At 40.8% G+C, this 25,967-nt stretch overlaps 1 protein-coding gene across 1 annotated transcript in view; it reads right to left on the bottom strand.

Annotated features, from left to right (window-relative positions):
- The window catches only part of LOC109466168 (potassium channel subfamily T member 2-like), a 114,356-nt gene that overhangs the window by 85,462 nt on the left and 2,927 nt on the right, over positions 1-25,967 (bottom strand). Inside the window, 1 exon segment of the mRNA XM_019763826.1 lies at positions 1,767-1,892. Within this exon segment, the coding sequence (XP_019619385.1) occupies positions 1,767-1,892 (126 nt within the window).

The following is a 25,967-nucleotide window of genomic DNA, read 5'->3' as shown; positions in this document are numbered from 1 at the left end:
ACCAGCTGAGTTCTGACCTGGGTACTTTATCTGGGTCTCGACCTAAGCCACAGCCTGACAAAGGGCACAGGATAGGACCAACTGGAAGAAAACTTGGCAAGAGGCCCAGAGCATTAGCAAGGATGAGTGATTGAATATACTATTACTACTACAGAATTGCTTCAAGTGCAAACTTAAATCCACCAGAAAAACCACGTCCACCTTCCTTTGACAATGCAAATAAATGAATTTACAGTGCAAAATGTCACAACATTAACAGTTCCCACCATCATCATGTATTTTATAGGTTAGCATTATTCTAAATCAATGAAGAGACTAATTTTCAGCCATCAAAATCTAAAAAGTTTCTTTATTAAAAATATTTTTGACGTTCTTTGAGTGCTTGGCCTACATTTAAAATGCATCTGCCCACCTTAATGCCATTATAAAAGTGGTTGGTCATACATAATTCATAAACACAAAATGTATTAACATGTTCACACAACATTTGAGTACTATGAAAAGCTTTTAGTCCGTCTCTGTCTTGACTTATGCCAGGCATAATCAATATGGCACAAGTATGGAACACACAACTGTGAAAAGGTTTAAGGATGTGTCATTCTTTTAGCTTAAAAATCAAAGCACTGAGACACAAAGGACCAGCACAATTTCCTTGCAAAAAAATTGTGTTGACTACAGTTGGTTGATACATACAATGTATAAAATGCTGTCATGTAATTTACATGTAGTAGTTGTAATATGCCTAATAATATGCACCCCATTGATTTTTATGTCTTTTGCTTTGAGCCACATAGCCACAGGATTTCACCATTACATCACCTCCTGCATGTATTCTAAGTTGCAATTTGCTGTGGAAGTGGTATTTAAGCAGTGTGAAACTTAGTGCTTTAATGGCTTTTTGGGCAATTAAAAACAGTGTAAATGTCAGAGATACATGTAATGCTACTTGTGTCATACAATTGTATTTTAAAAGTTTTGCATGACAAATCTTAACGGACACAACTATTTAGGACTTTTTACTGAAAAAAGATCAGGAAGGATAACTGGAGGAAATTCCAACACTGGATTAAGGCACTATGAACAGAGAACTTAAGTTTGCCACAAGAATTGTGGCTATGGCATGAATTATTACCACCTCTTTCTAATGAGCATTTTTGGTCCATACATACTCATATGTCATTGTGCAAACCTGCTGAAGTCAACTAATTTCTGGTGGGAAACACCATCATCAATGACACAACCAACTACTTAGTTGGCTGCAGACGCCGTGGGCACCAAAATGCGATTATATTTATTATAGCGACTCCATCGAGGATGAGTTACCATATGGGAATACTCTATGATATGTACTACTATTCCTCCAGGCTGAATCTCTACTTAGAGGAGTGCACAGCTCGGAGGGGAAACCTGTATGGAATTCCTGGGCGCCACGTTCCTTCACATCAAGATTTACAACCTACAACTCGCAAAACCGCGCAGTAAAAACTCAAGCACGTGCGTTTTCAACACATGACCACAGGACTACACAATCATATGGAATAAAGACATGCTCTATGCTAGAGGCAACAGATTGTAACCTAGCTACATTTTCCTGGAAATTGTCGTGTACATTTCATCCGATAAGTTGTTTACCATCCCATCTCCATGCCAACGTACTTACACATTTCCCTGAGGTGCATACGTACAGAAAATGCAATAAAACATCTCTGTAATATTTTAGGAATGCCAAAAATCCTGACCCAAATCAGAGTAAAATTCTGACTTACCTGTCCTCGTCCTGGCTGGCGTACTCTCCCAGGATGAGGTCCCTGAAGCGGTACCGTGGCGGCAGGGGAGGCACGCCGGTCACCGCGCCGTCCGCCATGTTCGCCGAGATGCTGTTGATCTCCAGTCTACGCTAGGGACGACGGGAACATCACAGTCAGCAATGACAGCCCAACAACATTTCATTCCAATAAACATTGATATGAGTTTGCTCCATCACGTAGTTTTGTATTCTCCCTCACGAGTCAAAAGAGGGACACCCCAGCTTCAATATTCCTTCACAACGCTTAGAATACCATTAGCAGCATAAATATGTAATCCTAACAGCATCGTTTCATCATCCACGCGCCTGTCACAAGAGGAATCCTTAAGGAGACCCAGCTCCTTTGATTGTCTCAGACGCGGACGTTAAGAAGAAGCATCCCTGGGCCCTTGAAGTCACCAGAGGCTTGAATCTTATCTTGAAGTTAGGATATGCGCATGCATATTTCTGCCGCCTTAATCTGCCAAATGTCCCCGCGGACAGGAACTGAGAAGTGGTTTATATTGACAGCGCGGCCTGACTCTGATGTTAGGATCCTATCTTATATCACGGTTTCCCAACAGCAGAGGAGAAGGATGTATGCTGCCTGGATTATACATCAGTCCCGCAAAGTGCAAAGTTTTTTCCGCCGGTCTATTCTAGCGCGCGCCTGTACAAATATATCATATGGAACTGTGTGCTCTGAAACGAGAAGCGAAGATCGTATATTAATGTACGACTTGAAAAATGACATTGGTTATTTTTTACTTAATATCATGACAACAAATTTACTTTGAATCCAACGTTCAGTAGACATATGACCAACGGATAAAGAAATATTGTAAGCAAATAGGTAATGAAAGAAAGGCACTTATGTTGGCCAAGTAATTATTATTACTTAATAATTGGATACAACACATAAAATTTATTACCCAGACTTATTAATATAAAACTCCGTTTTGACAAGGTGTTTGATACGTTTATCTGAAAGAATTAAGCTCGTACAACCGAAGTAACTGTCATGCCCTACAGCAATGATAATTCAATCATTATTACTTAAGGGACTTTGATATTGGTGCCGCCGGCTCCGTCTGCGGAAAGAAAACAACGTCAAACCCTATCATAACGTCCCCACAGACTAGACTGATCCATTAATTTCCCCTGTTTTGATTTCTTTGTGAAGAATGTATCCGAGAGAAGATAAAACCAACATAGGAGGTCTGCACATGATTCATAATATGGCTGCCGCCTCGTTTCCCAACACAGCGCTATTAGAGGGGATACTATCGTCTATATCACTTCCCTGAACTTTGTGGATCCTACCAGGCAGCAGTATTTTATGCGCGGACACATCGTATTATCGTGTGCTTGCTGAGAATACTGAGTAACAGATATCACACAGCTTTTTACATGATACTGCACGAACGTATCCCCTAGAGTCTTGTGATTGAACTGATATGAATATATTCTTATCAAAAACTTTCCGAAGACAAAACGCAACAACCTTGGGAATGTTTACTAGCATTTTTTTCAAGACTGAACGTACATGAACTATCATGAAAAAAGACGCGCGAACGTGCTAGTTTAGCTAGCTTAATCCATGATCGAGTAATACATTACGGAGTGCTCTGTACCACATGATGCAGCATTAAGAGGTTTGTGACAAACTGCCGGCCGGAAAGATCGATGACTTGAAAGCCCTTTATCAGGCGTGGCCGGCTATTTCTGGGTCACGAGCTGGAATCTTAACTAGGGAAAGATTTAGAGCCCGTGCGCGCCTTATGAGCTTTTTAAAAATTCTACACTTGTTTTGTTTGAGACCACGGCTAACAGCTCTAGGGAGGTCAAATTCAGGACGCTTGTGATGGTTAATAAGTCGCTGTTTGCCTCAAAACAAGATTTTAAGTCAAAAAGGTTAAAATCGATGCGAGACACAATCATCAGATAATGACACGGGAAAATTGATATTGAAGAACGCGTTTTATACCACCAGAGAGCAATCTACGCTGACCTACATACTCGCGATGCATATCCTCTGCGTAAAAGATGGGTATTGTCAATCTGCCTTACAGGCCGCTATATCGGGCCAACCATCTGTGCCTATGGCCGCGGGCCAGAGATCGCAGTTGAGACAACTTTTCCTCGGTTGTACACACTTTGTTTCAGTTGGACGTCTATGCAATTAAACCGCCCTTTGTGGCTTTTGGATATTGACTGTGATTCAAGATGCGTGGTTTACTGTTTCCCAGCGGTTAGCTGTGTAAGTGGCATAAAACTTTCAACGATAACGAGTACACGGGTTCTTCGAGATCGCCTATCGGTGCACGTGAGACATTCAAACGCCCACACACCGACTTACTGCATTGGATGTTTAAAAAGTTCTGTTTTGTCAGTGACTAATACGTTTTGCCTTGACACTACTAGTATATCAGAAGTAACCTTGAACTTCGGCCTACATGATAACTGCTCTCTAGTAAAAAATGATAGGGATTTTGGGTTGCCGATGTAGGTTCAGAAAGTAATAAACTTCGAGCTGCAGAGCTGAGAGTGACTTTGTTGGGTTTAGGGATGACCATGACTCTGAGATACGTCCTTGCCAAGTAGGTGACCTTGACATTCATGGTTCATGTAACTTTTTAAATAGAACATGATGGTGCTCTTAGAGTGCCGACCTAGGCATAAAGTGATATAATTCGCGCAGCTATACATTAAGGTGTGAGTGATCTTGTCGGCTTTAAGGATAACGTTGGATACCATGTTTAGCCGAAGTCCAGTACTTTACATAGAGGCCGAATCACCAGGAATGTATCAGTATCTGTATCGGTATCGGTATAGCCAGTATAACCGCCCTTCGGCGTAACACACTAGCTTCATGTGCAACATTTGTTTCTACATGACGATAAACTTTATTTCAAGCCCTATCGATATGAGAACTTATGAGAACTTAATTGACGTTATCAATCATAGCGGGCTATAGAAGAATCGAAGCACTGCGATCAAACCGCTCTGGCATGTGGATATATTATCATGTCTCTCTTGTCGGAAATGGCAACATCCCACGGCAATCCCATACGTATGTCAGCAACACTCTATAGCATCCGCAACGCTGCGAATCTAAATCTCCCGGAAAAGCTTACAACGCAGTTTTGGCATGTCCTTGCCATGAAAGGTCCATATGTCAAGACGTCTCTTCCCGAAGCCATCGCAGTATCCTAATGTACACATATTTCATTCTATTTCCTTTTGCGTTGTCGTTTTACAACATTAGGGTGATTTGTGTGCACTTCCATGGTGTATTTGTTATTTTTCCGTCGGAAAGCAAATGGTTCTTAAGCCACCCTTCTTCACATTTATCTCTCACATCCGGACTTGTCTTGTCCCCTTACTGCAGATATCAATCAGTAGTGAGATAACCTTGGACGTAAAAGCATTGTAACTGACAAACAATCTACGGGACTTAGAGGATTTAGATTTGCTGGCCAGGGGTGTTTCTAGAGAGTTAGATAAGAAACTAGACATGTAACGTTTGCAAAGCAAAGGAATAATGTTTACCTTCGCATGTGGTCTGCTCTAGTTAATTCTTACTCAAACACATTCATGCATATGTATGGTCAGGCAGGAGTCTAAATCCCTCCTGCTACAAAATTGCAACATGATGTAACCCAACACCATTTACCATGGTGACAGATATAGACGTCTGGTTCAGGTCATTTTGGAGTAGAAGAAGAGGACGAAGAAATAGAGCAAAAACAATGTTTCATTCTGCGAAGGTAAACATAATAAGAGAGTTTAGTTGAGTTAAGAAATAGAATAGCCATGGCAGATGAAATTCTTTCTGGAAGAAATGTATTCGACTACAATCTTGAGGACCTCTCGTAGATCAAGTTACAACATATTTAGTCATGCAGTTCAATAAACTTTTGTTCCATTTTGCATGTACCTCGCGTACATGGTATCTCCCCTCTGTAATTTACAGCGCATGAGGGAAAGTTACTGAGACTTTTGTACCGTGTTATACACCACCCACAGGGCATACAATTACCCAGCAGAATGCCCCGGAGTAACAGTAGCACTGTATTTGTGTCTCTGCTACTCCCACGGAGGCAGAAGACAAATTACTTTTAACAGCCTTCCCGATTCACGTAATTGGAAAATTGCCCAAACCCCGAGCGAGAAGGTTTATTTAATTTGCTTCAAAACACTGTAAGTGAAGTTCATTTTCATGCATGAAAGGATTTTGGTACTAGGAACATTTCGATCCTATTTTTGGCTTACAACAGGTATTCTGTGTGATTAAATGTCATCCAAACACGATCCGAGGCCATTTGCAAAGTCCCAAATTTGGGGTTTGTTCACAATAACGCGACGTGAAAGCTACAATTGTGACTTTGAATAACCCATTGGGTATGGAACATCGTTTAGACAGGCTTTGTCAGTCGCCAACATAAGATTTAAAGTATCCTAAATCTCCTACGTGATTCCCGCTGGGACAGTACATTATAAAGGTAAGTACAAGCCTGGGTCCTTTGGTGAACATTAGGCTACTACGCCCACGCACGATGAAGTCCTGTGCTTCTTTAAACTTCAACTTGGATTTGTATGACATGAGATGATATACAGGAACATAGAAGACAAATGAAACAACAAAATAAGAAAAAAGAAAAAGAAGCCAACTCTTCCGCCATCCTCAGTAACTAGATTGTCGCCTCTAGCTACGAAAAAGGCCATCTTACTATTAGAGTTACGTAGGTGAAGCTTAGACATCTAGGTAATAAAATACGCTAAAAAGCAGTTACTCAAACAACTTGACTTTCAAACTCATATCCAGTTGCTTGAGTAAGTGCTCTTTGGCGTACCTATTATAGAGTTATTCCTTAATTATTGAACAATTCAATTAACCAGTCAACCAAACAGTCACCCGAATTTCTCTTATGGGGACGTTAAAGTGACATTGCGTGGCCGTACCTAGGCAATTATGTCGAGTTGATGTGTAGTGTATGTGGATGAGTATTTTCCAACAGACGGTTGTGACGTGAATATCACACCGGGAAACTTGATAATTGAAGCTATAGTCGCCTGAAAACCCTCATTCCTATGATTTGCACATATGTCTTCAGATACCTGGCGCTAGGTATAATCCAAACTTGTAAAGCTCTCCCACTGAGATATACGTATACAGTTAGGCCATGTTGATTTGATTATATGGATGACATCCGCGCGCGCATGAATTTTCGGCCGTTTCCAAAAAAAAAAGAAGTTTTCAACCATACTGTAAATCGTACAAAACAGTTGCAAAATGAGCAAAGACATACCGTAAGTTGCAAAAAATGATACCACTGTCGTAGAATGCCAAAATCAAACCCAAAAAAGACGAAAATGTAAAGAAATGAATTTGAAGAGTAGATTATTCGCCAAACCATACTCTGTGTCATTTGTTCAACCTTCAAAACCACGTAGATTTCATAATGAAAGCAACTTTTTTTTTGGCCAAACTTTTTTTTTATTCGCACGCGCGCATCAGTTTTGGGGTTCCCAGAGGATGTCATCCATATAATCAAATCAACATGGCCTTACACAGCAACTTCCTAGCTAGAGGGCACTTTGCAAGCACATCAATATCATGATCCCTTGTCTAATACCTAGGCGAATCTTATCCGAACAGCGGTGAAGTCTAGATCTGCCTATCCATACGTATAGATGATGTATAAATATATTTCAAACTAAGATATTTTTGCCACGTTTCAGGCTCGCAAACTTGTTGTAACATGTAGACCATTTGCAGCCTATAATGCTAATAAACAGTGCAAATGCCTGAATATAAAGGTTGTTGGTTTTGATTACGTGAGAGTGACAGGGCCACCTTACAAAGGGATTTAGGGATAAGGTATTCAGAAAGAGAGGCACCGAAGCTAAGCCTGTTAGCCGTGTAGTGTTGCCAGCGCGCGTGTCCAATGTCGGATGACATTAATGGGCGATGACAAATTTTTGAGCTGGAGAAATCCGCCTTGACAACGGGAGTCGTTCGACATTCTTCCTGTGGGAATCCTGTTCACAATTGTCAACGTCACAGAACAGCAACAGGGATTGTCTATTATTATCGTTCTATCACCACAACTAAATAAGAATCAGCAAATGCAGGATTTGAGGAATAGGTACTTATTTATTTATTTATCTATCTATCACATCCTAAGACAACTGGCTGATTTCCGGGGGGGGGGTGAACGAGAAAACGATACAACATGTAAAACCAAAAAACATAAATAGCATAATATGGGTACAAACATAGGTAACACTGAGAAACATAACATAGAAGTATAGCTAACAAAAGTAGATGAATTACAAAATAACAAAACCAAGTCGTCAAATCACAGACGTAATGCAAAATCAGGTCCTAATGCCGTTCCAAGGTAAAAAAATCTTAGGAGATCAGAGGTCGTTTTTAACGTCTTTCAAGGTTGAAATCCGTCTTATGTCATCGGATAGTTTGTTAAAGCAGCTCGTGCCTGTGTATTCAAATGTTATGACTTATGAACGCTCCACCATAATGTAATAATCCACCAATCGCAGCTGAATGCTGACAAGTCTGAAATCATGTTTGCATTCCGTATCTAATGCAATATATCCAATATATCAAACATTCGCTGTTGTTTATTTCCATACTCAACACTCAATCGTCAAAACGTGATTCGTTAGTAATTCAATTCGTTCTAATGTGAAAAACGCAATCCGGCGATGGACAGAAATTCGATTAACAGTCTCAGGCGCGATGTTGCTGATTGGATTTTGTAGCAGATTCTAAGTGCACGTATGCCTTGTGGCGCAGTAGTTTATCGTGATGTAATGATACTCGACAAGCCGACATTACGGGTTCAGGAGAAGGGTACTCAGACTGATTTTACCTTTCGTTGCCCTGGAAGTTTTGCGAATGATGAGTCATGTTGACTGGGTGTACGAACTGGGAAGTTCTACTTCAGTTAGGTACAGCCATGGCTAGACTACACTACACAGTACACTAGGTACACATTAGGTACACTTCCTAGTTGTTCAGACTTCAAAGTCAATGGTATCTGATATCTCGGATGCTTTCGTGCCAGCTGTGGCTTTCTTGAAATACCTTCATCCTTATAAGCCCGTGGTAGCTACAGATTGCAATCATGCATTATAGCTGCAGGCGAAAAATTGCAAGATGTAACACGTTGCGTCGCGGTCAAGACTATGGCACTTCACAAATGACGAGACCCCTCCCGAGTGAAGTAAAAACTGCACCTCTTCTTCTGATATAGTGATTACATAATTTTATGCGGGTCAGAGACAAGGATCAGCGTTTACAGCCTGCATCAAGTGAGCACGTTCGAGTAACAGTTCATTACGTATTCCTCAAGCCGGTACAGAAGCATCTGGGGAATTAACCTATGAACTTAACAACTGCTGAGTGCCTCATGGCCCTACTCTAGAGGCGAATAAAGCAGAAACTCGCAGGTAACATTTGCAAAGCAAAGCAAAGCAAATGTATAATGTTTACCTTTGAATCGCATATGGCCTGCTCTGTTAATTCTTACTCAAACACATTTCATATGTATGGTGACAGGAGTCTAAGTCTCTCCTGCTATAAAATTGCAACATGGTATAACCCAACACTTGTTACCATGGTGACAGATGTCTGGTTCAGGTCATTGACCTTATTTGCTTGGAGAAGAAGAAGAGGAGAAAGAAACAGAGCAAAAACAAATGTATTCCTTCAGCGAAGGTAAACATAATGAATAAAACGACATATATCACTGTGTGTGCCTGGGAAAAAGACACTTTAAAACTTTGAAAATAGTTATGGACCTTAAATATAGTTTACAAATTCGTCATCGCAGACATTTCGCTTTACACCCCGTCAAGCTCTGTTAGGTGAAACCTTTCTGTTTATTTGGTAATTATCTCCCATGTGGCTTCATTAGCAGATTGTAAGCCGGTTATCATCTGGGTTCACGCCGCCTGGCATATCTGGAACTGGGAAACACAAGTGGAGTCGTTAATCATATACCAAGTGTTAATGAGACTCCCTGCCACGTTTAGTACTCTCAGAGCTGTTTTTGAAAGTGTGACTTTTCACGCACGAAACTTTACTTTTAACTACTTGAAGCTTCTTGATTGATGATGTCTAGTCACCCCACACTTCAGGAAAGTGTGGTGTCATAAAATCACTTCTCAAAGAGAGACAATCTTCGTAGCAAGTCAGTCTGTCAATGTGCCAAAACACCGTGCGTTACAGGAGTGCCTCGAAGGCGTCGATACAAAGGCAGTGATATGAGGAGGCCAAGAATTGGCAGCCAAATTGCCACGTGCACAGAAAATGAAGCCACAAATGTTCATTTGTGTCTCTTTGAATCTCTACCAGCGGCATGGAGATATACTTGTGCAGTATAAGAATCTCATTGACCTTCTCCAAGCGTCCAAACATCGCTTGCCATGAATGTTTTACAAGAAATCAATGACCGGCTAGCCTCCTTCATCGAGCCGTCCGTCAATAGAATCAAATAAGGATCACTCTGCTTGATGTTATGCAACGTCCTTTCCGGATAGGTCAAGTAGGTACTCAATGTAAGGCGTCAAAAGATATTTCTGTCTCGTCAAACCTTTGATATGTAAATATCTAAAAAGGTCTTCACTCAAAGAACGCGTTCGGTTTAATTCTCTAGAGCGTAGCAAATTTACGCGTGAGATTCATATTATCTTGTATCTTTTGAAAGTCATGTATTGCATGTTCCGAAAGGTCAGCTGTGTAAAGGCTAGCGTCGCCAGATTTTCTTTCATAACGCTTAACCTAGTGAAATAGCATTTGATAAGGTAATTGTCCAAGACGCGTAGAGCAGACGTCCTGTCTAGGCGCTGGATCGGAAGGCTTAACCCTTGTCCTGCTGGCATTTTTACACAATATTTTCAAATAATTTAATAAAGTTAATCAGGTCATAGATAATTGACTTTTTTGCCCTGCGGTGGCGTAGTGACTTCCACATTCGTTGCGTTTCGCTGCGGCGTGAGGCTTTGCACGAGAAATACATTCACCCCCAAATCGTACATATACAGAGCGCTACATACATAGACATAGATGGTATACTGTATGTGCAACCCATATATTCATGGGCTCCGCAGGACATTAAGTAGCTCGAATAGCAAATCATACATTCAGACATTGGAGTGGTAAAGTACAAAAGAGAACACAAGCTTAGATCTTATGTATTGAATGAAGGATCTACATTTTCTTGTAGCACATTTTCATACTTCCCCTTTTACTCTTCCAAGTTCCAACCAAAGACAAAAGAATAGAACATTTTCTACTTAGAAATTTGCTTCAGAACCTGATAATGTAGTTTTTCGCCTACCGCTTTCATGTGCACTAGAGACCTCTATGATGGACAATGGAAAAAAACACAGAAGAACAAACCAACTATATTTATGATGTTATTAGGGTTATCCATGAGGGCAATCCGGGCAAGTTTTCCAAAAAGCAGTACAGTACTCAACTAACAGATGTCAGAAAATCCAGGTTAAGAGGAAAACATCCCCCCTGCATCCCCCTTTGGCCCCTAATGGCAATAGAATATCCATCATTCTCTTCAAGCTCTACCTCGTAAAATTACACGGGCCGGGTACAACTCATGCAAATCACTCTAAAATAGGTCATAGGACCATTACGAACGGCTCATCACCACACTGCGGTTGCAATGATATGCTTTAAGCCTACGTGGAAGCGAATGACCGCAAAGATAAACCTATAGCTAAGAGCTAATCAATATGATATACAATCTTTATTTGCATGTTCATGCCCATGGGGTTAAATGCATACATCAGAGTATGATATTACATGTATATCATACTGAGTAACAATAGTAATAATACAATGAGTAATGATACGGATAGAAGGATAGAGTAACGTAAGACTCTTACCAGAAATACCTAGAGAATACATTTTATCTAATCTAGGTCTTAAAGATTTCTTCTCTCTTTTTAAAGCAAATGGATATGAATTCGCATAGTTTCTCTATTGTATGGTCCTTACTGGTAGACATGAGATGACTGAATACTTCTTTCTTTGTTCTACCTTGTTAATTTCTACATGGGCATCAGAACGTTAACGTGACACCAAGAACGTAAGAAGTACCATTGCACGAAATCGTATCTTGAAGTACACCTCATAAAGCATGTGTACGGTACATGTGAGTGAAGAAACTGGACCTTGATGTACACTCAAGTGTGCTTAAGAATGGGTTGTGTGCAGTGCACGCATAACAAAACTCTTAACTTGAATACAAGTATGCAGTCAAGTTCAATTCACTCATGCATGTACATGGATATTGTAACATCCTAAAACATTTAAACCTTTTGAGAGATAAAATTCTGTAACACACCGCGATTTTGAGCAAAATAATCGAAAAATTGAGTTTTAATTCTTTTTGCTCACACCTCAAGCATGTACAGCTATAGAAGGCAAAAATCAATTTGAAGTGTTTTAAGATGTAACATACCTGTCTGTCATTGATCCGACTGGAGTTTTTACACCCCTTGAAGCTTGGTTGAAGTAAAGCGACCGGTTCTAATGGAAAATCGTCTCAGATCGATGCGCCTGAGGTTTCTCAGCTCAGCGTTCGGGCAAGACGCCAAGAACGGGCAACATGTGCCCGGCATATGAGCTCAAGTCCGGCGGCACTTAAGAAGCAATCGGTCATATGCATATTGCCGTTGTCTGTTAAAATCAGGAGAGGGGCTTGGGCTACGGAAAAAAGATTGGCAACAGGCACGCTTGGTTACTTACACGCGTGGTACGGAGTATTACTAGTAGAGGGATTTCCTGAACGTCTCATGCCCCAAATTCTCTGTACACACGGGAGAGTGGTACTGATCGTGTATCATAGAACCAGTCAATGTTGACTAGTGTGACTGGCTGACAAGCAAGACATGACGTTGTGCAGGGGTAAAGTTAGTCTGTAGGCGTTGTTTTGTTTTTTTCTATTAGCCTAAAACTGTGCCACTTTTATATTCTACCTAGTATGTCTCTATATAGCGAATGGTGTTATTCCATCTGGTTATACCTGGTAAAGAAGTGTTGTTGGGTGGTAGCCTCTACTAGGCACCGCGGATCGCTGGAAAAATAGTAGAAATTGGCCGAAATAAAGGGATAGTATACCAGAGAAGATCCAGGGCCATAGAAGCTCCAATTTGCGACCCACGGAAATTGGAGCTTCTATGGCCCTTGGATCTTCTCTGGTATACTATCCCTTTATTTCGGCCAATTTCTACTATTTTTCCAGCGATCCGCGGTGCCTGGTAGAGGCTAGTTGGGTGGCTTAGATGTGGGCTTGTGTGCCTGTTTGCCCAGGCAGAGTAGGCTGACAGCACGTGGGTGGGGAAGCTTTACAGGCAAGTATAGGAGATCAAAAGGATAGACATATGAAATGGATCTTGAAGGTCATGAAACGCCAAAAATACAGTTTTGCAACGTTCTCTGTTAAACACTAGAACATTATCAGCTACTAGTATTATAGGATTCTGTATACAAAATTAATTAGCCATTCAGTTCATTCCCGTTCATCTCTCGTAGAGATAAGGAAGCTAAAAATGTGGCGTGTTATCGGCGTGCATAGATATATGTGGCGTCCAGAGTAGAGATAACGTAATATTAGATTGAAAGATAAAGGTCGTTGTATGATCAATCGTACCATGAAAGGCGGTACGTGTTGGGAATTCAAAACATTAGTCGGTCCTACGTACCTGTACATTTCATATACACTTTGCATTCCTCTGTGGGAATCGTAAAGAAACACTTTCGAATCAAAAACCGAAAACTGACGGCACAAAACCTAGATCCATTCATGCACCATTGTCAACATGGAATACAACTGTAAACAGCTGCTATCTCGTACTATTGATATATATTACATGTATATATGTCCCGTAAACTTGATGACACAAGTTACTCTACATTAGCAACGACAAGGTGATATAATCCATGGCTGACGAGCATGTTTCATGTCGCTAGTGAGGTTACTGTTTGTATAAATCATGCCTGTGTTTGTGCTATTAGTAAGACGATGTAATCCCTGTGCTATCAGTGGGTAGTTTTAGAGAGACTCATTAAGTGTATTGGTTAAATCACACCTAATCCCAACCAAATCTTTTTGTAGATAAGATTGGCTGAGTGACTTGTATAAGTGAAAGAATTGGAGCTAAATATAAAGCGGCTCCTCTTTTTGGATCATAGCAGCCAATTTATAAGTGTCGATGTGAGCCGTTCTTGCTCATTAGTTGGTCGATACCGAAAAATGGAAAAAGCGTTTAAATCCATATGAACATGTGCATTACTTCAGTTGCCTGCTACACTGTAGTTCATTTATAAGAGTTTATGAAGACATTTATATTACACATATACCCACGTGGATTAAGTACAGGTCACAACAAAAGAATAGTATACAGATAACATTGCATATATACCTTAGCTTGCATTGTATACGATGTCTCCAAGATTGACATCCTCGAATCCATGCTAGCTTTTCACATCTGTTCATTGTCAGTTTGATACATGCTATAGTAGTAATATAATTGCCCCCTGACTGCAGTGATATGAATGATTTACACTGTTTGTTATGCTTGCATGTTTGGTATGCTCAATATAATTGTGGCTTCGCGAAAATATGATAAACTACATGTCAGCGAAAGAAGGAAAATTAAATACCACGTGCTTCACGAGCGGACTGTACGGTCGATTAAATCATCCTGGCAACAGGAACATTGTTCATACATCACAGCACGCGTGTGCTAACACAGGCAATTCGATAAATTCTGACCGCTGAATGTCATTTCGACGTCTGTATTATATAGGCTCAGCTCTATGCATGAACTGTTCACGATAACGTCGGTTGCCCTATATGTTTGGACAGTGTTATCTGCACCCTCAAAGGTGGTTATACAAGTACGTATGTGTACATGATGATCATACGTCTGATGTTATATGTTGATCCCGACCAAATTGTTTTCTGTGTGGCGTCTTTCTTAACGTATCAGATCTCATTATGACAGAAGGCGATCATATTATGCCGGGGTTTTATTATTAATGCATTTAAGCCTATATGCTGACATCAGTAGGTCATAAGTAGAAGTATTAGTTTTATTGGTTGTCCCAGAGGCTGTTCGATAGGGAGAAATTATGGACGCCGTTTGTCCCAGAAGTATGTTAAACACATTTGATGATAATGTCGGGATCATCAACAAACAACTGTCCTGTATCACATTAGAGTATAGATGTAGACAGTCACTCTTTACACATTACATCGGTTCGCTTGTATATGAGAATAAACCCGTTACAATCGTTTACATATACAGGATTTGGAATATTGTATTTTTCTAAAAATTCATACATTTTGCTGGCACCTTTTTTTAAAACTCTCAATCAACTGCCATGTTTCTGCTGTTTGTCATGTCTATATTTGTACCTCATTCGGTGTACCGTACGCCTTATGATTTACCTGGGGTAATCTAAAGCTCATAAAGCACCTGTGTCCCCCAAAGAAAAAATAAAACCGCTGATTGCCCCCGCCGTATTGTAATAACCATAACCCATGGTTATCAGTGGTCGCCTAGCGTGGGATATAAGTAGTAGAGCTAGTACAATATGTTAATCATCAAGACCCCTAATTCTTTGGTTGGAATATCAGTTTTAAATCCATTAACAGAAATTCATTTCTAAATTATATCTAGTGACTCCCTCCCTTTCCCATCCCTGGGTAATGATAGCACGATGAATGAATAAATGATGAAACGAACGTAACGACATCTTACCCCATCATCGCCAAATATAGAGTACGGCAAGTTGATCTCGGCGGGAACTACGAGATATTCCTCCTGGATTTCTCAAACGTGGCCCCGTGTGTGGCCCAGGTCGTCCCCGGTGCGTATCTGCACGTATACCCCAAACAGACGAGCGTGGAGCTGAGGTAGTATTACTAGTAGCACGTACTCCCTTGCGGAGTGTTTGTGCGAGCGTTGTTCGCGGAACGGCAGTCCTCGTACTACGGTGTCCGATCTAATCACCCAGCCTCGGCGGTTCACGCACGGAGGCAACCATTGGCTGTCATTCAACGGGAGGCAACCAACCATTTTTTTCTCCAATGCACAATTTATAGGCGTTCCCTAAATTTGAAGAGTGGCAACACCCGTTAGGTGTTTGCATGATGTATTTTTTACGATGTTTCAAGAAAAAAGACGCTATTTTCCTTAATACCCCCGCCTGAGGGAAATGTGTTTTTAAGCTCTTCTGTGAGTGAAACGTTAGGCAGAGAGTTGTTATGGCGCCTGGGTGACATAGGTTGTGTAAGCAGCAATGAATCCTGCAATAGATTGTAAAAGTTTGATGGAGTGGTGCTTAGCGTACAATGATGGCCTTTTTAACGATGCAAAATGAACAGTATTTAGACGAGTCATCGAATTTTTCATTCCTTCGCTCAACTAGGTACTAAATTTTCCCTTCTGGTGGAAGGAGGGGTGGAAATAAGCCAAGAAACTACAAACCACACACGGCTTTGCACCCAATTTATCCTCACTGATGCTTTCATGCTGCGGTAGATGAAAGCTGAAACCGCGTTACGAAAACCGATTGCGATCCTCCGTGTTGTCTGATTTTCTATCCGCGCGTTCAATGGTCATGCAGGGCGGTAACCCTGGCTCTCTCTGTCAAGCCCTGAGAGCGCGAAGAATCCCAGAGGACGAACAGCAATTTTCCAGAGATCTCCAGAGATTTATCGCTCCCCTGTAGGCATATATTCGTGGCCTTGAAGGGCGGCATATGCCGTGCAATCTCGAGAGGCAGAATGACCTGTTAACTCATATCATCCAAGCACATTTCGCACATATCAAATGCATACATACATACATACATATACCTACCTGCTTGCCTAAGTGCCCAGGCCAGAATCTGGCCCCTTGCTCCCCTCTGTCTGGTTTCTCCAGCCCGCTCTGTTCAATGCCAGAGTCTCAGCTTCCCTGAGCCCTGTGGCTTTCTGTATCTGGTCTTTCCACCTCTTGGGTGGTCTTCCCCGGGGTCTGGGGTTTTTAAACTCTACGTGGTATTCCTTGTCTGTTTTCATACCATGTTTCTTCTGTTCCTGCAATTATTAGCCCTCGGGCAAGAATTTGCAATAAACAAACATTAACTAAGGTGTTAACGAAACGTAAGCAAGGTGAGATTATACTGGTTGCGTAAAAGAAAATCCCTATGTCCTATACTCTATCAACCTGATGAAACTATTTTCGGGGGTGTTTGCTGGTCTTCTCATCACATGTCTAAACCATCTTAGCCTTCTAGCACCTATTGTGTCAATGGTGGTTTTGCCTACATGATCAACCACTGTTTCTTTTTTTCGTGAGCTACAGTAGTCATATCAAATATGCCCATGCACGGATCGCACAAGCGTATGTAAACATATCAGTCAACTTTAATCTAATGGCCATATTCTAATATTTTTACGAGGCTTTTCAAGCAGCTTTCTTATCCTCATCAACATAACTTCAATGGTTCTTCTTACTGAGGCATTTGTAATTGCTGTCGAGTGAGGTAACTGGTTATATATTGTTGGGGATAGCACTGGATACAGCGGCTTTAGGGAAACAAGTAAAATAGATTGCTTCATTGAATCCCAGGAAATCCTTGCCAAGGCACTGACAAATCCGTTAAGTAGCCTGCTCTATTACTTTTAGGTTAGGCCACACCAAGTAAATTTTATGGATGACGTCCGCGCGCGCATTGATTTTGGCCTGTTCCTAGAAAAAACACAAGAAATTCCACTTCCTGTAACTATGACCAAAGAGTCACGACAGTGCCACAAATCGTCAGATTGACGTGAAACCCGTAACGCGAGAACAGGACAGGACGACAACTGCTGTTCCACCTGATTTATTGCTGTTTTGATGATGAATAAAAGACTTCTTGCTTATTACACTGTGTCACCTCATTCAATTTGTGTCCTTACATTTGTCATCTCTTAGTATATTTCTAATCTAGGCATCTTGTTTTTTAGGGCCTTTCTTGTTTTTTTTTCGCCCTCTCGCATTAGATTTAGGGTCTCCAAAGGACGTCATCCATAAAATTTACTTGGTGTGGCCTTATGTAAGAATCCTAATCATGATCGTCCATCACAATTGAGAGTTTGGCTGCAGGCCCATGTGCATTTTTATGCTTTTATTTTGAAAGATGATACGTTATACGGAGGATGGTTGGTCTATGGGATCGGTCTATTCATTTTCACCCTGTTGGATTTTGTGAATAGTCCCCGTCAGGTCATTGTCCTATAACAATACAGACTTTTATGTAATATAATTTGAGCGTGCGTAAAAGCAAACGACAGTCACAACGTCTATCACCACATCTAAACCGACAGCTATGATTCCATAGCTTCCTGTCTTAGATGGCGAAGTTATGAAGCCTGCCTTCTTTAATAACAAAGAGGTTGGATTTCTGTAAAGACGTGGCGAGATGGATGATTTTCCCGCCAAAAGAGAGTCTGGTCGTCTGTGAGAGAAGCTAAAGCTGGTTAGATATCGTCTGACATGACATCACGGCGGACACGTCTGATACATCAACACCTCCCAGCCCGTCTGCCGGGTGGAGACGTGAAAAGGCCAGGCTTTGAAAGGCTTACGTGCAGATCGTGCAGAATCGATACCCCGATGTCAGTGATAGAGTCCCAGGGCTACGGTAACGCACAATAAAGTTTTTCCCACTGGGTTACTGCTGTAAAACCGGAGAAGTACGGGAGAAGTACGTTGTAACTTTAAGTTTATCGCTGTTCCTTATGCATGGTTTGTGATGCTGCTATCGCACTACGAATGTGATCTTGTGATATCGTTGATGTTTGAAAGGGAAAAGGGCACACAAAAGACTGATATCTGTGTAAATTTGTACAATTTATAGGCCTTCATTTCTTTCACAGAATGTAAAGCAAAGCACAGGCTAGTCAAATAGACATGTAATCTCTATTGGAAAAATAGTAACCTTGCATAAGTTGTACCTACTAATTTTTTAGATAAAAGAAAACAAAGTTTTTAGTAAACATTTATTTTTAAAATCCTTGCGAACCATCCTTTTATGTGTTTCGACATCTCTGCCCTGTTTCAAGCTATGCTATAATCGGCTCACACTGATTCCATACTGAGATACCAGCACCGCACAAAACACAATTACACACTAAAACAGATGTTGTCGCCACCTCTTTGAGGGCATGATTCTGTCCCTATGAACTGAAGAGGTCGTGAGATATCCCAGACACGATAGCAAAAAAAGCAATCATTAGAAAAATACACTGTGTTGACCACTGCCGCCTGTGGCTTTAGATTTTAGATTATGACATGGGGTCATTAAGTCATGATGATTCTTTCACACGACCCATTCGTTGCCCAGCAGGCAAATGGCGGCTTAATGATGCTTCATTCACCACAGATTCAATCGAGTTAATTGTGTTTGCTTGTGTATAGTCAGGACGTTGACCCGACGATCACACGACATTTGGGACATCAACAAGCTTGTATTCTCTCACGTAAACAGTTCTGCCTACACACGCGACCAGGAAATATGTTACATGGAACCATAAATATTTATGATACACTGCATTCAATGATGCACGGATAACCAAGGCCGTGTGAAATTTTAATGAAAAAGATGCGGACTGACAATCGCATTGGTATATACCCTAACAATGGGTAACAACGGCCAATAAATGGCCATTGTAAGGCCTAACGATTTTCTAACAAGAGTTCATCAACCCCATTATACGTATTCTCCAAGCAGATGCTGAGATGGGTGTTTTCTGACAGTGGTTCACCGTCCAACAGTCAGAATACCCGATGGGTTAGAAAGCTTCACGATTTTTCACTCTAACGTTACGTCTGCTTGTAGAATAAGTTATGTGGCCTACCAAGGTATGAGTATCCACAAAAAATGCATCAGTACGAAATGGGGTTCACTCATAAACGCTGCACTACATTACGGTGAAAGATTTTACAACTTTTAAACATCACGAGATGGTCAGGTCTGATAATAGGAGAAATGGTGAGCCACGCAAAGCTAATGGAGCATAAACGACGCCTGCCGTTACCGCATTAGTCGTGGCAAACTGGGCTTTCAATACGAGATTGACGTAGGCAAAACAGCATTATAGCCTTTTATTGTGTATAGATATCCAATAGGCATGGCATATACTGATTTAGCCAAACATACAAAAATTACCACATATTTTCATCCTATTTGCAATGAATTTACAAATAATATTTCAGATTTGGACTGCTGACTCTGCCTGTTAAGTAGTCATGTAGCGCAAGACTCTATTCTTTCATCATGCATGTTCGGATCGAAAATTGGTCCAATCAAAGAGTCAGTCAAACTTGATATTTTAGAAGTCATTCTTAAGAGATTAGGGCCAAATTGGCGTGAAAATGTGCATTTTCACGCATTGCTGCCCAAATTAGAGTCATTTTGTCATGTAATCCTTAATAAGCCAAAAGATTTACCAACCCCCAACTGGCGTCTCCCGTAAAACGAATGGGAATTTATGACTGAAAGGGAATGAAATCCCGATATAATTGTCTATTAACAAAATATATGGGCCTATATGGATCCAATCTTACCTACATCACAGATATGTATGACTGTAAGCATTGCGAAGGCCCCATAATGATCAGACTGAATGTGTCCCTTGGTAAAGATATAATCTAACGTGCCATTTGTTTCATTGTGACTTACGTTTGAACTGAGGACTAGTTGTAAAGTACGTGTACGTAGGAATTATTTGCTTCGAGATGCACCTTAGTGGTAAAATATTGCGTACGTATACGGGTACACATCGTGTCATCTACAATGTTAGTGACATGTATACATGTATATCATATTCTCGTATTTGTTTTGTTACTCACTTTTGCAGCAGAAGAAAAATAACGAACGTAACAGACAGGGATACTGTTCAACCAGAAAGGCCTCACCTGTCCTTGGTGCTGATATCGTGATCGTGATTGTTACGACGGAGCTTTGCAATGTTGTGTCCGCGACTGTTGTTCAGTAAAAACGTGGTAATACCATCTCTCACTCTTGTGTATGTTTTTGTACTGTGTACGTGTACAAAATATGTATAGATTCATTAGGACCATGAATGATGTAAACCTTTTCTTTTTCATATATTTTGTCTGACACTTACCTCTTCCCTCATAAAGAACGGACTTCAGGCCTATTTGCGCTTCTCACGAATACAAACGGTTCAGACAAACAATGAAATGCCCTTTATAAAGAAGTAAATAATCATTGAAAAACCTACCTATTGTCCTTGGCTTGAAAAAGTTGGACACCCTCCTTTTTTGAATTGATAGTTGTAAGAGTTATTACGTTCCGTGATAAACAGTAAACAGTACTATGAGTTGTTAAAGAATACATGTACGACAGTGTACCTGTAACCCACAGAGCGACTGTTGTGATAAGAAGATGACACATAATTTGAAATGGGCTTAGTTTGAGTGTTAGTACAGCTTGTAGGGATTGTATGAGTGCTGCAAAGCTTCTTATCTTCACATGTACGTACTTTTCCGTACTTATCCCGGATATTAAGGTCACAAGTCTGTACTTCAAAGTATCATCGCGGATATGAGATAGTGTTATGTAGCCTAAAAGCTCTTACTACTTTCTAATAATACTTCCAGGGGCCGCCCTTTAGAACGTTGATCCGATATTATCGAAATACATGTCAAGCACATACATGTATCTCGTTTCACTAAAAGGAGTGCAATATAGAGGACCCCACTCAACTTTCAACATACCTTTATCTTCCCCTTCAGTCTGCATGCATTTACACGTAAAAACACTATGGCGATAGATGACATGGTTTATATAAGCTTGCAAAGGCCATGATCTAGCTTCAAAAGAAGCGTCGTGTTGGGTAATCTTGCTTTGAGAGCTCGGGGTCTAGTATTATCTGTGTCTTACCAAGGTGACATTGTGTCAGGGGTGACCTGAGGGTCGACCGTTCTGGTGTGGTTTATAACCCTGTTGCCCTCCTAAGGGCATAAGGAAAGCCAAGTCTGCCATGTTTTCACGCCTTCGGAGAGCTTCTGAAAACCAATAAACGCAGTGTAATGTTCGGTATTACCGGTTTGAGCTATGGCGCTATGTACAGGCTCAAACACCTTCCGAAGTGTCTTTCTGAGTAACGCGGTATTGTATTTTGCCTGAAGTTATTTTTTTCTCGCTTCCTTTTAGCGGAAACTCTGGTAGGAACGAAGAAATGAAATTCACAGACGGCGCCACATTGGACGATGAGTCAAATGTTTCTATATAGTTAAGTCACTTCCACCCCAAATCCTGTAAGTCTGTGGGAACTTTCACAGACTATAAGTGCACACTTCTCATGTTTTTAAAAATGAAGGCTTTGCCACCACTACTTAAGAACAAATTGACAATAATGTAGAACATAGTGTATGCGTAATTGTTAAATCACGTTGCTTGAGCATTGGAAAATTACGTCGGGATGAGGGAAATTGACTAGTAAACTACCCCGAATGAATGAGTGTTGACTAGACAGTTCCTGACATGTCCACTCGTTTTTCCATCTTCCCCTTTAATCAGGAGATGATTAAGAACCGACAGTTCGGGACGCTCGACGTGCGATTTTTCTTCAGCTTGAAGATTAATTCCAGTCGAGCGGAGTTCCGCCGAGAGTACACGGTAGTTATCCAAGCTTGACGTCTCTTTAACTCGTCCTGGCGCCGGTACATGGGTGGCTCCTCCTCCGCGCTAAACCTGTCTGCCCGCCCGCTTCCGTGACATCAGTCACGCTAGAGCGTCTGGATTCCCCGTGGTTCAACCACTGTAGTTCCGGAAATAGGGCCCATTTTGTCTGAACATTCTTTTCACCCCTGTGTCCAACGGAATGTCTGTATATGATGGATCCTGCAGAGTTAGGAAACTTTGAAGTAGTTGATTCACATCCTTTCCTAACCTGATGACCCCAGTCTGCAGATGTGGAAGCACCCTGCCGTTACAACCAGTCTGTCTTCAGTTTTCTTTCTTCGGTTTGTTCCATTGTGTCTTGCATCTGGAAAGTTCTCTCTTGGGGGTTTCTCACCTCTTTAACCTTGCTTTTTTTTTCTTCAGGCCTGTCCTCATAACACTGAATAAGTGTGTACAGTGCCATTCTTGGTGAGAATTAAGTTGGAGCTCAGTATGCATGGGGCAAACTCCCAGACGTTCTGTGCCAAATATATCTTGCAACATTGTGAAAACATCCAAATTGTTGACTTGCCTGAAAACCGGACAATAATATAAAACCTAACGAAAATATATTTCATTACTTAGCAGATATATCAACAGCACGACGCCGTTTGTTTAACAATCCATAACATTATATATTTTTATCTGAACCAAAAATGTTACTCTTTAGTCTGTAACCACAGTTTTGTACGTCACGTCACACCATGGTATCAAACATAGATGAATTGCGCCTGAGTTTTGAGAACAGCTGTGACGTTTGCATGTCAGTCGGCTATCTTGGAGAAGCAGGCACTTGCACACAAACAGCCAGTGTGATACTTTAAGTCGTCAAGCCCGTTTACCTCATTGAAAATTTACTGTAGCCCTAGGGTGTGACTATAAAATGACAATGAACTGCCTTCAGTAACATTGAAGTTTGAAAGCATCTGCTTGCGGCAAACGCGTTACGCCTCATCACTATTTCAATCATATTTCCCTCAGATACTTGTGTTCTAGACCAAAGGAATGTGTTTACAGCAAATGGTACACTCAGATGCCGAAACCGATATTCAACTGATATGCTTCTTGAATGCACGCCGTCTATATTCCATTCACAGAGCAGTGTTACCTACTTTAGAATGTATAACAGCCAGAAACCGGTTCCAATCTTACCAGCAAGACGCCTTCTTTCCTAAATGTCATGCTCCAGTGAGGTTTAAATGAGAAACCGTTGGTTCGTCACACTTTTGCCGCTATCTTTCTACACAGACGAATCTACGGCAGGGGATTCCAAAGACCATTAAATTGTCCTGCTGTTCGCGTCTCCTCGGCGTGTTAGGAAGTAGCGGTAAATCCTCCCCGGGAGCGGTGTAGTGTGGCTATAAATCCCCGGCATGGCTCGGCCGGTGTCCGTTATGGCCGCCCGCCAGCAGCCAAGATCAACCGGGAAGGAATTCTCGCCGTACGGTGGGTAATAAATGACGTGAGCTGAGGGGCAAAATGTCTGCCACTCTAAGAACAACATTTTAGGAACTCATTATTAAGGGATGCTCGTTATCCGAAGTGGTACATCATTTAAATTGTATATATAAGTGTGAGATATAATAAAGGGATTGGAGAGGATCTAAAACTCTTGGTGAGCCCGGCTTTTGAAGTTATTATGCTGAGTAGAGGCCCATGGGAGCAGTACTCAATCAGACTGATCCACACCAGGACAGCTGTGCTGAAGTCATGCCATCATTAATTGACGACGCTGCTCAAGATGCTTGAAAAGAAGTCAGAATCTGTTGTAAACATGATATGTAGGGCATAGGCTCATCGTCAGTCATATATACATCGCATGTCAATGTAACTCGTAATTAAGTTGACTTGTTTTATGCGTATCTATTCAGTATTAAAAAAGTTTTCGTCTTAACTTACTTGCTTCAAGCAGTGCTTCAACATGTTTGCATAGCATGTAGAGAAAATGGCATTAGATTTAAAAGCTCTGCCCCCTATGCAAGTAAGTAATTAAAATACATGTGATTCATGTGTTGTATATAGATATAAATAATACAACCGTAGACATAGCTATAGGGTTGTTATCAATTAGGATTCTGCCAAGATCAATATGGACCGAAGGAGGCCACATTCTCATTATCAGCCATGTATATATACAAAATGTACATCACATGTTATCTCGTAATTGAATAGAATTGTAATACTTTATATGGATCAATTCAATGCTAGGAACAATTTTTCGTCTGAACGTATTCACTTCAATGGCGTTATAACATGTTTAAACTTTATTTACACAGCATAGTGAAATGGTATGAAATTTAAAAGCACTACACCCCTAGGCCTATGCAAGTAGAGGATTTATTTGGTGTACATAAATATAAATAATGCAGCCATAGACATAGCTGTAGGGCTGTTATCAATTAGGATTTTCATCAAGGTCAGTATGACCAATGGAGGCCATATACATACATAAATATAGCCAAACGTAACGTTTGATACATAACATGCTTGCGTGTATGTACATTGTTACACTAACGTGATATTTCCTACCTGGTATTATGTCGTGATATGAGGAGTTGTTTTTTTCACATTTTTTTTCGGTTAGTTTTAAAGCAAATTTATGGTTATGGCAGATATCAGGGTCTAATAGAGGTCAACGGAATTTAATAGAGGTCAACATCATTCCGTGTACATTGGGAACGGGATGGTTATGGGAGGTCCTGTCAAATGTCAGAGTGCTAAATGACATTTCAGGTATGTAGGGCAAACCTATTCGTCCATATTTACGTTAACTATCGTCCATATTTACGTTAACTATCACGAATTTGGAAAAAAGACATGTGGTAGCATGTACAGATACATCTGATTAAAATTACATTCATGAAGTTTTAGGGAGGTAACGTAAAATGACATTAAACATTTAATGTCAATGATTATATTGGTGTTTATCGTCTGTATTAACTGTAGGAAGCTTAAATTAAAAAAGAAAGGTGTGACGGAAAAACACTGACTTTTGGTTGATCGACATGTCGTCCCAACACATGCATTCTGTATCGACACGAACAAATCCAGCTATATGTATTTTCATGAATAAGTTACATATTATAATGCATGGGTTGATTTCCATCAGCTACCATATGGTCAGAAGGCGTTTAGTATTATTTGATGTCGAGTTTGCAATATTTTGCATCTAATCTACCAAACACAACATCCAGGGGTCTATCTAATATATAGAAACAAAAGCTGCGAGATTTCCAAAACAATAACGAAGGCTAGTCATCAATACATGTCATCAAGAGAGCATTGCTTGCTGGTCTTATCCAGATCGCTAGGGAGAGCAAGTGACCATTTCGTGGCTTCAGATCCATCACAGTCTTCGCCGATAGATAGCAAACAACCAAAAGGGATTTCTCGCCACGG

Source organism: Branchiostoma belcheri, unplaced genomic scaffold (genome assembly GCF_001625305.1).
Source record: "Branchiostoma belcheri isolate BF01 breed outbred unplaced genomic scaffold, Haploidv18h27 scaffold16, whole genome shotgun sequence".
In the NCBI taxonomy this organism is placed as follows: Eukaryota; Metazoa; Chordata; class Leptocardii; order Amphioxiformes; family Branchiostomatidae; genus Branchiostoma; species Branchiostoma belcheri.
This window is presented reverse-complemented; position numbering and strand designations above follow the sequence as displayed.